Consider the following 12781-nt stretch of genomic DNA (forward strand, 5'->3'; position numbering starts at 1 on the left):
TCGTGTTTTACTACACTCTCGAGGACAAGACATTGTCTTTCCCCTATTTGTCCCAATAACATAACACTCTCCCATAGTTTAAGCACACAAACTCACGATCACGGACCGTTAACAAGGTTTATTGGACATTAAGCATTGTACGGTCGTTCCTATACTTCAAATCTTAACTTGATTTGGTGTTAAGTTCTGTAAAATTGGGTTTTCAGTACCGGATTCTGTGGGCTTTCTCCCCAGAATATTTGTCGAGGGTTTTATTTACGCCTTTAGAAACTGAAGTGTACTTTCAGACCAATGAGATACAGAACAAATGGTACTACTGACAAAAAAAAATAGTTTTATGGCCAGATATAAGTAACATCTCAATATTTTTCTATTTGATTTTTTCCACTGCAAAGGAGGATAACGAAGAACCGATACCGGAAGACTCCAGTGCGGACTACCAGCCAGACCAGGCACACCACCCACAGGCCATGCCGGAACCGGCCGAGAACTACGGCCAATCCAAGGAAAAGACAGAAGTGGTGCAGGAGCAAGTGGCACAGGAGGATGCTGGGAAATCGGAAGAGGAAAAAAACAAGGAGGTACAGAAGGGTTTCAGCTATTTGATCATTTTGTAATCATTTTTAGTAATTTTTTTACGTGTAAAGGGGGAAAATTTGGCACAGATATTCACCCTCCTAGTGGGAAGTCTATATTTAGAGCAATATGTAAAACCTTTTAACCACTTCGCGCCGGGATTATTTTGACATTGACCAGACCCAGGTGCAGGATTGTTTTTACGAGCCTCAATGCCAGGGGCAAGGCGGCATCTGCGGGTAGCACACCCTGATATGTCCGGCCTCGTTCGCTGCGAGCGGGTCGCAGACAGATATTTCCGGCCTCGCTCGTTGCGTGTTTATCTGTCATCCATTCCGAATACCGCAAAACCTTTGCGTGTATACACGTCATCCGACGTGATCTGGTTAAAAACCCTGCTGGTCAGTTTCAGATGAAGGGATATTAAGTGTTAAAGTAACTGTGTGACACAAAGAGTCACTGCACACAAAACAGCACTGTGGAGAGCAGTGAAGCATGACTGAATATCTGCCTGCTTGCCCTGAGCTAAACCACACAAAAAAATTGTGCAGGGATTGGAAGTGTTATCCACACTCCACAGAAAATTACCTCCAAGGAATTTCAAATGTGGGTGCTAACTCTATGGGCAAAAGTTGTTTTGCCAAACTTGGAGGGTTGTGATGTCGTTCCGGTGCTCTACCAACTGAGCTATCCAGCCCTATGTTGGATGTTCCCCAATTTCCAATTTTCTTGTATGGATAAAAAGACGTTCACTACACTTTTGGAGATATAAAACAAAATTCGCAACCAATTGTTGGTTCAATTTTCTTTCAACAGAAAGAAAACGTCGGGAGCGCCGAGTCCTCCCTCCAGGAGGGCCACGAGGGCGCTGTTCCCTCCAAGACCCTCCCGCGCCAGAACCGGTCCGAGCAGCGGCAGAACTACAAGCGTCAGCCGGGCCAATCAGACGCAGACCGCAGCCTGGGCTCGGCAGAGGAGAGGGTGCACAAACGGCTGAGAACCATGGACGCACCAGACGAGAGCTCAGAAAAGGCTGATGAAGAGGTGATGATCTGAACCTTTTTTTATAAGATTTACTCTGGCAAGATTTAAGAAAAAATATTGCTATGGTTGGATTCGAATGTGGACCCCCTTATTCTGTTCCAGTGCTCTACCAACTGAGCTATAAGTCTTCTTGAGCTAGTGTGACAATGCACACTTGCTTAATTGACCTATAGCCGTTTACGAGTTAGCCAGATCCCTTAGACAACCCCATAGAATTTTGTAGGTTCAGTTTTGTTTGTCTCAGATTTTGCGCGTTCTGCGTCCATTTGTATATCGTGTAATCGGACAATATTTCACAAGCTGCGTTGACGCGATTCTACCGCGATAGGTTAATAGGACAGAGTAGCATGATCATTCAAAATCATTTGAAAATTCACTCTCATTGGATGTGAACCTCGTACCTGTGAAATAACATACCAGTGCTCTACCAACTGAGCTATAAGTAAAACTGGTCTTGAGCTTATATGACTCGTTAGGCCAGAGTTTATCTTCATTTTCCTTGGCGGCATAAAACAACTGAGACTATGTTTGTTCCACATTGTTTTGGAAATTTTCAAGACAAAAGTGTTATTGTTTCTTATATTTTCTACAAACTCCAAATCAAATCACCAAAAAGGGCCCTAAAACTATCTTGAACTTCCTGAAAATATTCTGAGTATACCAGAATTTTTCTGAGAGTTTTTCTGTCATAGCGGAAAGAAATTATTTAGGAAAGTTGTTTAAATATTAATTAGTTCACTTAAAATTCTGTGACACTGAATTTTGTTGTCTCGGCCTTCACAAGCATCAACTTTTCAACAGTTAATCCAAGTTTGATTGTGAAATAATTGAAATATTTTCTCGATTGTCGTTTCTTTTAATCAGAACCAAAACGATGAGTCAAATGAGAAAGACGAAACCTCGGATCTGTACGAGCACATCAAAGATGCCTTTTCCCGCTACGACACTCAAGTCATGGACGCTGCATCAGAGGATCAACTGATGCAGGAACAGGCCACGCCCAACCAGGAGGAGGAAGATGCGGCTGCTATGGAAACGGACGAGGAGGTTGCGCCACTGGATGATCAGAAAGAAGAGAACGACGTGAGTAGAAGTTTATGTGTGCCATATGCTCTAAGACATTGACGTTTACAGGATTTTTCAAATTGGGGTTTTTACCCCATCGCTGTGAGTTAAGTACTGTAAACTCGGTGAGTCTGTCAGTTTGTGATAGCTTGTGACAACTTATGACGGCTTCCGACAGCTTGTGACGGCTTGTGACAGCTTGTGGTGGTTTCTGGCATCTCGGACAGCCTGTGATAGCCTGTGACAACTTTTGACAGCTGGTGACAGCTTTGTACAGCTTGTGAGAGATTGTGACAGCTTGTACAGCTTTTGACAGCTTGTTGCATTTTGTGACAGCTTGTAGCATTTTGTAACAGCTTGTGACTGTTTGTGATAGCTTGTGATAGCCTTTGACGACTTTTGACAGCTTGTGACACCTTATGTTAGCTTTTGACACCCTTTGACAGCTTGTGGCATTTTTTGACAGCTTATATTTTGTGACATTTTGTGTCGGCTTGTGATAGCTTGTGATATCTTGTGATATCTTGTGATAGCTTGTGATAGCTTGTGACAGCTTGTGACAGCTTTTGACAATTTGTGACAGCTTGTGACAGCTTGTGACAGCTTGTTAAAACTTTCAAAAGCTTGTGACAACAAATTCACAAGCTTTTCAAGGGCTGGTTTAAAAACTAAACTAAACAATCAAAATAAAACCAAAGTCAGAACAATTATAAACAAATGTTTGTCTCCAGTACACAAAATCCAGGAAAAGTGGATTTTATTATTATTTATTCATTTTTTATTTATTGCTTTTCCGAAGGATCCTGAAAGAATCGACAAGCTACCAGGAACCAAAATAAAAGCAGGAGAGCGGCGGATTGTTGAGAATGAGACCGACGAGCCGAACCCAGATGTGACAGAGGGAGAGGCAACAGAAGATGGCACAGCCACCAGAGTCAAAGGTAACAATGCCTTCTACTACCCACTCATTAGAAAACTGGCTCTTCCATTTGGTTTTTATATTCCTGTTGGAACACAACATAGGTGTAGAGATAAAAAAAATCTGACTTTCTCTTCGCAGGTACAATGGACACTAGTGAAATTCAGTCCTCCAGCATCCACACGACCCTTGACCTGCTATCCCACGATGCAATGCCACAGCAGGTCATGACGATGGACGAGCTGGAAGCGCTGCGGCAGGAGATGGAGCAGCAACTGAGCATGCTCAGTCACAAGCAGGGCACAGCTGACGAAGTACGTAAATTTAAAATTTAGTTTCCTTTCATGCATAATTGTTTGTCCCCCTGTCTTGGTTTCAAACTTAGAAATTGAGATCACTATTATTTTCCACAACCACACACACAGGCACGTTTGTTTGTGGTGTAAATCGAGGATTTTCTTTTGTTCCTCTTCCCTTTTCCTTTGTTTGTACTTCGTAACTTTTCGCAACAGCTCTCATTGGTTTTGTACACGTTTTCTAACCGAGGTCGTCCTCAATTTGGTTCCTGTCCTCGATTCATCGATGATGTTGCACGTATGTGTCCTCAGTTTACACCATAAACAACCGTACACAAGTGTGTATTTGCCTGCAATCAGGGACCCCCTATTGTCCCTCTTTTTTTGTACTAATTTTTAGGAAGAACTCCCATATGTTTTGTTCATGAATCCAAATCGGAGACCTTCGGGAATTGGGGACCCTATTGTCCTCTATTGTTCAACGTCCCCTATTGAATGCAGAAACAAACTCGCACACACCCGGTCATGAATTTCTATACGCCCGAGGACAATGCTTTGTGTTTCCCTTTGTCCCTGTAATATAACACTCTCCCATAGACTAAGCACATAACCATACAACCGAGGACTGTTTTCAACAAAAGACCCAACGCTCGAGGACTGAAAGGATCTTTTGTTCTCCCTTTGTGTGTCTGTCCTCTACCGTAAAGCTATACATGTACACGTGCGCAAGAGACAAAAATATGTTTTTGGGTACATTACATTATTTATTTACGTCTTTTTTTTTTGTTCTGCCGTTTTCTATTTTTAGGAGAAGGAAGCGCAGGAGACGTGGCATCGCTACGAGTCCTTGACCTCAGGCCTGGCTCGTGACCTCTGCGAGCAATTGAGACTGGTGCTGGAGCCAACCCGGGCTTCCAAGCTCAGGTAATGTAGTCCAGTCAAGAAACTAGACTTGCACATTCAATTTGGTTTTGCCCTTCCCCGACGTAATTTTTATAAACACTGTATGCTCTGTGTTGTCTCGTGCGAATTTGTGAGAAGAAATTCCCACACTACTCGGTGGGACTCGAACTCACGACCTCCTGCTTACGAGACCTGTACAGTTGTTCATTGAAGCTGATAAGAAGTGATCAATCTATGAGTACAGATGCATTTCTGAAGATGACCAGAACACACTGATTGAAATGTTGAGTGTTCACCAACTGGTTCTTCCAGTACAATTATTTAATGGTAAACTTGATCCTTTGTGCCCTTTCAGGGGTGACTTTCGCACAGGTAAGCGCATCAACATGCGCAAGGTGATCCCGTACATCGCGAGCGGGTTCCGTAAGGACAAGATCTGGCTACGTCGTACCAAACCCAGCAAGCGACAGTACCAGATACTCCTGGCGGTAGACGACTCGTCGAGTATGGCTGACAATCGGTCAAGACAGGTACACAGATTCACTCATTTGTCTTAATTTAATACCCACTCTTGGTATACTTATTTTAGGTTTGATAGGGAGGGTTAATTTCTGTTATAAGTAAAATAGATTTTGTGGAATATATGTGATAGGGTGAATCTTAAAAATGTGTGTTATCATTCAACATTGTTTAATTTTCTATTCCACCACGCCCCCGTGTTTTACAGCTTGCCTTCGAGTCCTTAGCTGTCATCAGTAATGCATTGACTTGGCTCGAAGCAGGAGAGTTAGCCGTGTGCAGGTCAGTTATTTTTAAACTTTTTCCCAAGTCTCTTGTATTCGTAAATCCAAATAGAGTAATAACATGTGTCGCTTAGTAATAATGTGTGTCGCTAGGTCTCAAAGCGCCTCACAGTTATTACCCCTGTTCATCAGGCCATGAGACCAGTTTCTGCAGCAGAGATCAGCGCAATCCTGTCTCTACCCTCACAGGTACCCATTTAGTCTCCTGGGTGGAGAGAGACAATTGTAATAAAGCGTCTTGCCCAAGGACACAAACACCATGTTCCCCGCAAGACTTCAAAACCCATGAACCATGCCCATGGCACATGGGTCGAACACCATAACCACTGGACCACGGCCCTTCACAAACATGTTTTGCCTTTGGTCGTAATCTTACCCTTTTTGTTGATTCTTAATTTCCTTTCAGCTTTGGTGAGTCCGTTCAACTCCTCCACCCATTCCATGAGCAGTTCACCGACCAGTCCGGAGCCAAGATCCTGCGGCAGTTCACGTTCTCCCAGCACAAGACTAAGATTGCGCAGGTTGGTCAAATTGAATGTTGGTAGCAAATCAGGAATGACTTGGGAGAGAAGTTAGCAAAACTAGGAGTCGAACCTGAAACCACTGGACCACCACCCCAGTGCTGAATCATCGGGCTATCAATCTCCTTTATTGGCATTCTCGAAACAACTAAACTCCATTTTTCTTTCGTTTGGCAATAAAAAAAAGACATTCTATGTGACTTCATGTCATGTTGAGTTCACCATAGATTGAGAGGTGCATTGTGGGTAAACTATTTATAGATTTGCTCTCTTGTGCATGCCTTCGGCCATGTTGGCCATGCTTCTGCCTTGCCGTTGTAAATAAAATGATTAAGACGTAACCGAGAGTCGGAGATGAAGAATTAATCCCTTTCCCCTTCCATCGGAACCTGGTAATGGTCTTCGGACCGTTACAAATGGTCTTGGGTTATAGACCCCAGGCTGCAAATTCTGCCTATTCAAAATAACGCTGTAGTTGCTGTTTTGAAATTGAAACAACTCTTTGTTGTGGTTGGAGATATTTTGTTGTGGTTGTTTTTTTCTGGGCTTTCATCTATGACTCTTACACATATGACCCAGTTTGCTTTTTAGTTGTTTTGTGTTCATAGCTTGTCAAGTGTAGAACACCATTACCACTCCCAGTCAATGTTGGTCATAAGACAACTAGGTCATAGGTCATAGGTTACAGTCCCATGCAAATAGCATCTTAAGGGTTTTTTATCTTCACTAAAGGATTTTGATAGGAAAGAACTAATATTTAAACATTGGAATGGGAAGATCGTATCTTTGAGTCTATCTTTATCAAATTTTGCCCACAAAATGTACCTACGAATTCTTATTATGAATTTTCTTTCTCAGCTGTTGAACTACGCCACAGCGAGCATGCTGTCCGCCCGCTCCCGTCTACAGTCAAGCACTGCTCACATGGAGACGTCGCAGCTCCTTCTAGTCGTCTCGGATGGACGGGGATTGTTTCTCGAAGGCATGGAGGCGGTGAAACAAGCCGTGCGACGGGCCAGGGATGCTAACGTCTTTCTGGTGTTTGTGGCACTCGACAATCCGGAAAATAAGGTTTGTTATCTTCCAGATACAGGGATGCAAGTCCTTCTGCAATTTTCAGATTTTTGGGGGTTTTAATAAATTTTACTCTGTACCACAACCGACTCATTTTATCAGAGCTAGTTTTACTATGCCGCCCGAAGCAGTCAATATTTGTATACTGTTCCACATCTGTCTCATTTTGCAGAGTTAGCTTTACATATTCTACACCACCCGAAGCAGTCAACATTTGTATACTGTTCCACATCTGTCTCATTTTGCAGAGTTAGCTTTACATATACTACACCACCCGAAGCAGTCAATATTTGTATACTGTACCACGACAAACTCAATTTGTTGAAGCTATCGGTAGTTTTGCAGCACCACCCACTGCAGTCAATATACGAGAACAGACTCATTTTTGCATACCTAGTTTTACTACACCACCTGAAGCAGTCAATATTTGTATACCACATGTATACTACAACAGACTTCAATTTTGTGTAGTTATTTTTACTACACCTCCTACAGCAGTCAATATTTGTTCACTATACCACAACATACTAATTTTTGCGGAACTGGTTTTACCGCAGCACCGGAAGCAGTCAATATTTGTGTACTATACCACATCAGACATATTTTTTCAAAGCGAGTCACAATTTTGATTGTATTTGTTGATGGTAATCTCTCTTTCTCTTTCTTTTCTCTTCTTCTTCAGGATTCTATTTTGGACATCAAGGTGCCCATCTTCAGCGGGGCCGGCCAGATGCCCGAGATCAGCACTTACATGGAGCACTTCCCATTCCCATTCTACATCATCTTGAAAGACATCAACTCCATGCCGGAGATCCTGAGTGACGCTCTGAGACAGTGGTTTGAGCTGGTCACAGCCGGGGACATCCAGTAGTCATCAGGGGCAATATACAAGTATACCACAGTTTGAGATCCAGTTGTGGGGGAAATATTAAACAAATACACCATAGTGTGAGATCCAATAGTCGGGGGCAATATACAAATATACCACAGTTTGTGATCCAATAGTGATGCCTATCATAGTATGAGATCCAAAAGAGGGGGCAATATAAATATATCACAGTCTGAGATCCAATAGTGGGGGCAATATTAAACAAATATACCATATGTGAGATCCAATAGTTGGGGGCAATATACAAATATACCACAGTTTGTGATCCAATAGTAGTGCCTATCATAGTATGAGATCCAAAAGGTGGGGCAATATACAAATATATCTCACAGTTTGGGATCCAATAGTTATTAATGCATGTTGTGAGTTTATCGTAGTATTTCATGTCTCCCTCATTCAAGAATCTTTCCATTTTTTATTCAGTTTCATTGTTTGGTTTATTTTTCAGTGATTGTAAAGGCTGCAACTTCAAGATCATCTTCTGGTGAAAAGAGTGTTAGTTTGTCCAGGTACGAAATCCTTGAAGGAATTTTGCAGAATAATTTATCAAATGTTATACATATTCATATTTTTTATGTATATTAATAATGTTTAATAAATTCATGAGGTTCGGATATGTTGTTTTCAATTCACTTAAAAATGACCTTCAAATGAAACTATTTATTTTCATCTTTACTGAAGAATTTAGTGTTTATTTTTGCTGACAATTTAATTATCAACATTTTTCAAAAGATTGGCAAGGGGTTAACCCTGCGAAACGTTTAAATTTTGGCCAAAATTGACTTTGCTCCAAATAGAAAAGAAACACTTATTGAACCAGATCAAGCATATCTTAATATTTTCGAGAGCATTTAGAGTGTATTTTTGATGAAAAAGTTTTTGACAAAAATGGCAAGGGGTTAGCCTTGCATTATGTTTAAATTTTGGCCAAAGTTTGACTTTGCTCAGAATCACTCAGAAACACCTTTAGAACCAAATCAAGCATGTTTTAGTCTTTTCCAGAGCATTTAGAGTGCATTTTTTATGAAAAATCAGACTTTAAATTTTTGACAAAAATGGCAAGGGGTAAGCCTTGCATTTTCTTTAAATTTTGGCCAAAAATTGACTTTGCTCAAAATCACTTAGAAACACCTTTAGAACCAAATCAAGCATGATTTAGTCTTTTCCAGAGCATTTAGAGTGCATTTTTCATGAAAAATCAGACTTCAAAATTTTGAAAAAAACGGCAAGGGGTTAGCCTTGCAATTTGTTGAAATTTTGGCCAAAATTTGACTTTTCTCAAAATCATTGGAAGCACCTTTTAGAACCAAATCAAGCATGTTTTTGTCTATTCGAGAGAATGAAGAGTGCATTTTTTATGAAAAATCAGACTTTAAATTTTTGACAAAAATGGCAAGGGGTTAGCCTTGCATTTTCTTTAAATTTTGGCCAAAATTTGACTTTGCACAAAATAACTCACAAACACCTTTAGAATCAAATCCAGCATGTTTTAGTCTTTTTCGAGAGCATTTAGAGTGCATTTTTTTCATGAAAAATCGAACTTAAAAATTTTGAAAAAAATGGCAAGGGGTTAGCCTTGCATTTTATTGAAATTTTGGCCAAAATTTGACTTTGCTCAAAATCACTCAGAAACACGTTGAGAACCAAATCCAGCATGTTTTAGTCTTTTCGAGAGCATTTAGAGTGCATTTTTGATGAAAAATCAGACTTCAAAATTTTGACAAAAACGGCAAGGGGTTAGCCTGGCATTTTGTTAAAATTTTGGCCAAAATTTGACTTTGCTTAAAATCACTCAGAAACACCTTGAGAACCAAATGAAGCAAATGAAGCATGTTTTAGTCTTTTCCAGAGCATTTAGAATGCATTTTTCATGAAAAATCAGATTTAAAAATTTTGAAAAAATGGCAAGGGGTTAACCTTGCATTTTATTGAAATTTTGGCCAAAATTTGACTTTGCTCAAAATCACTCAGAAACACGTTGAGAACCAAATCCAGCATGTTTTAGTCTTTTCGAGAGCATTTAGAGTGCATTTTTGATGAAAAATCAGACTTCAAAATTTTGACAAAAACGGCAAGGGGTTAGCCTTGCATTTTGTTAAAATTTTGGCCAAAATTTGACTTTGCTTAAAATCACTCAGAAACACCTTTAGAACCAAATCCAGCATGTTTTAGTCTTTTTGAAAGCATTTCGAGTGCATTTTTCATGAAAAATCGAACTTCAAATTTTTGAAAAAAATAGCAAGGGGTTAGCCTTGCATTTTGTTGCAATTTTGGCTAAAATTTGACTTTGCTCAAAATCACTCAGAAACACGTTGAGAACCAAATCCAGCATGTTTTAGTCTTTTCGAGAGCATTTAGAGTGCATTTTAATGAAAAATCAGACTTCAAAATTTTGAAAAAAATGGCATAGGGTTAGCCTTGCATTTTATTGAAATTTTGGCCAAAATTTGACTTTGCTTAAAATCACTCAGAACAACTTTAGAACCAAATCAAGCATGATTTAGTCTTTTTGAAAGCATTTCGAGTGCATTTTTCATGAAAAATCGAACTTAAAAATTTTGAAAAAAATAGCAAGGGGTTAGCCTTGCATTTTATTGAAATTTTGGCCTAAATTTGACTTTGATCAAAATTCCTCAGAAACACCTTTAGAATAAAATCCAGCATGTTTAAGTCTTTTCCAGAGCATTTAGAGTGCATTTCTAATGAAAAATCAGACTTCAAAATTTTGCCAAAAACAGCAAGGGGTTAGCCTTGCATTTTGTTGAAATTTTGGCCAAAATTTGACTTTGCTCCAAATCACTCAGAAACACCATTAGAACCAAATCAAGCATGTTTTAGTCTTTTCAAGAGCATCTAGAGTGCATTTTTGATGAAAAATCAGACTTCAAAATTTTGCCAAAAACGGCAAGGGGTAAGCCTTGCATTTTGTTGAAATTTTGGCCAAAATTTGACTTTGCTCAAAATCACTCAGAAACACGTTGAGAACCAAATCCAGCATGTTTTAGTCTTTTCGAGAGCATTTAGAGTGCATTTTTGATGAAATCAGACTTCAAAATTTTGACAAAAACGGCAAGGGGTTAGCCTTGCATTTTGTTAAAATTTTGGCCAACATTTGACTTTGCTTAAAATCACTCAGAAACACCTTTAGAACCAAATCAAGCATGATTTAGTCTTTTTGAAAGCATTTCGAGTGCATTTTTCATGAAAAATCGAACTTAAAAATTTGAAAAAAACAGCAAGGGGTTAGCCTTGCATTTTATTGAAATTTTGGCCTAAATTTGACTTTGATCAAAATTCCTCAGAAACACCTTTAGAATAAAATCCAGCATGTTTAAGTCTTTTCCAGAGCATTTAGAGTGCATTTTTGATGAAAAATCAGACTCCAAAATTTTGACAAAAACGGCAAGGGGTTAGCCTTGCATTTTGTTGAAATTTCGGCCAAAATTTGACTTTGCTCAAAATCACTCAAAAACACGTTGAGAACCAAATCCAGCATGTTTTAGTCTTTTCGAGAGCATTTAGAGTGCATTTTTGATGAAAAATCAGACTTCAAAATTTTGACAAAAACGGCAAGGGGTTAGCCTTGCATTTTGTTAAAATTTTGGCCCAAATTTGACTTTGCTTAAAATCACTCAGAACAACTTTAGAACCAAATCAAGCATGATTTAGTCTTTTTGAAAGCATTTCGAGTGCATTTTTCATGAAAAATCGAACTTAAAAATTTTGAAAAAAATAGCAAGGGGTTAGCCTTGCATTTTATTGAAATTTTGGCCTAAATTTGACTTTGATCAAAATTCCTCAGAAACACCTTTAGAATAAAATCCAGCATGTTTAAGTCTTTTCCAGAGCATTTAGAGTGCATTTCTAATGAAAAATCAGACTTCAAAATTTTGCCAAAAACAGCAAGGGGTTAGCCTTGCATTTTGTTGAAATTTTGGCCAAAATTTGACTTTGCTCCAAATCACTCAGAAACACCATTAGAACCAAATCAAGCATGTTTTAGTCTTTTCAAGAGCATCTAGAGTGCATTTTTGATGAAAAATCAGACTTCAAAATTTTGCCAAAAACGGCAAGGGGTAAGCCTTGCATTTTGTTGAAATTTTGGCCAAAATTTGACTTTGCTCAAAATCACTCAGAAACACGTTGAGAACCAAATCCAGCATGTTTTAGTCTTTTCGAGAGCATTTAGAGTGCATTTTTGATGAAATCAGACTTCAAAATTTTGACAAAAACGGCAAGGGGTTAGCCTTGCATTTTGTTAAAATTTTGGCCAACATTTGACTTTGCTTAAAATCACTCAGAAACACCTTTAGAACCAAATCAAGCATGATTTAGTCTTTTTGAAAGCATTTCGAGTGCATTTTTCATGAAAAATCGAACTTAAAAATTTGAAAAAAACAGCAAGGGGTTAGCCTTGCATTTTATTGAAATTTTGGCCTAAATTTGACTTTGATCAAAATTCCTCAGAAACACCTTTAGAATAAAATCCAGCATGTTTAAGTCTTTTCCAGAGCATTTAGAGTGCATTTTTGATGAAAAATCAGACTCCAAAATTTTGACAAAAACGGCAAGGGGTTAGCCTTGCATTTTGTTGAAATTTCGGCCAAAATTTGACTTTGCTCAAAATCACTCAAAAACACGTTGAGAACCAAATCCAGCATGTTTTAGTCTTTTCGAGAGCATTTAGAGTG

General features: G+C 39.2%; 1 protein-coding gene across 1 annotated transcript in view; it reads left to right on the forward strand.

Annotated features, from left to right (window-relative positions):
• LOC119730891 (midasin-like) overlaps nucleotides 1-8711 on the forward strand; it is a 51078-nt gene extending 42367 nt beyond the window's left edge. Inside the window, exons 33-43 of the mRNA XM_038203956.1 lie at nucleotides 396-581; nucleotides 1393-1620; nucleotides 2485-2703; nucleotides 3485-3626; nucleotides 3746-3918; nucleotides 4709-4824; nucleotides 5159-5333; nucleotides 5531-5604; nucleotides 6013-6127; nucleotides 6986-7198; nucleotides 7884-8711. Coding sequence (XP_038059884.1) covers nucleotides 396-581; nucleotides 1393-1620; nucleotides 2485-2703; nucleotides 3485-3626; nucleotides 3746-3918; nucleotides 4709-4824; nucleotides 5159-5333; nucleotides 5531-5604; nucleotides 6013-6127; nucleotides 6986-7198; nucleotides 7884-8072 — 1830 coding nt within the window. The 3' untranslated portion in view covers nucleotides 8073-8711. The remainder of the gene's footprint in view (nucleotides 1-395; nucleotides 582-1392; nucleotides 1621-2484; nucleotides 2704-3484; nucleotides 3627-3745; nucleotides 3919-4708; nucleotides 4825-5158; nucleotides 5334-5530; nucleotides 5605-6012; nucleotides 6128-6985; nucleotides 7199-7883) is intronic.
• Nucleotides 8712-12781: the final 4070 nt, after the last annotated feature.

The sequence above is a fragment of the Patiria miniata genome, unplaced genomic scaffold (assembly GCF_015706575.1).
Source record: "Patiria miniata isolate m_02_andy unplaced genomic scaffold, ASM1570657v1 HiC_scaffold_22, whole genome shotgun sequence".
Taxonomy (NCBI): domain Eukaryota; kingdom Metazoa; phylum Echinodermata; class Asteroidea; order Valvatida; family Asterinidae; genus Patiria; species Patiria miniata.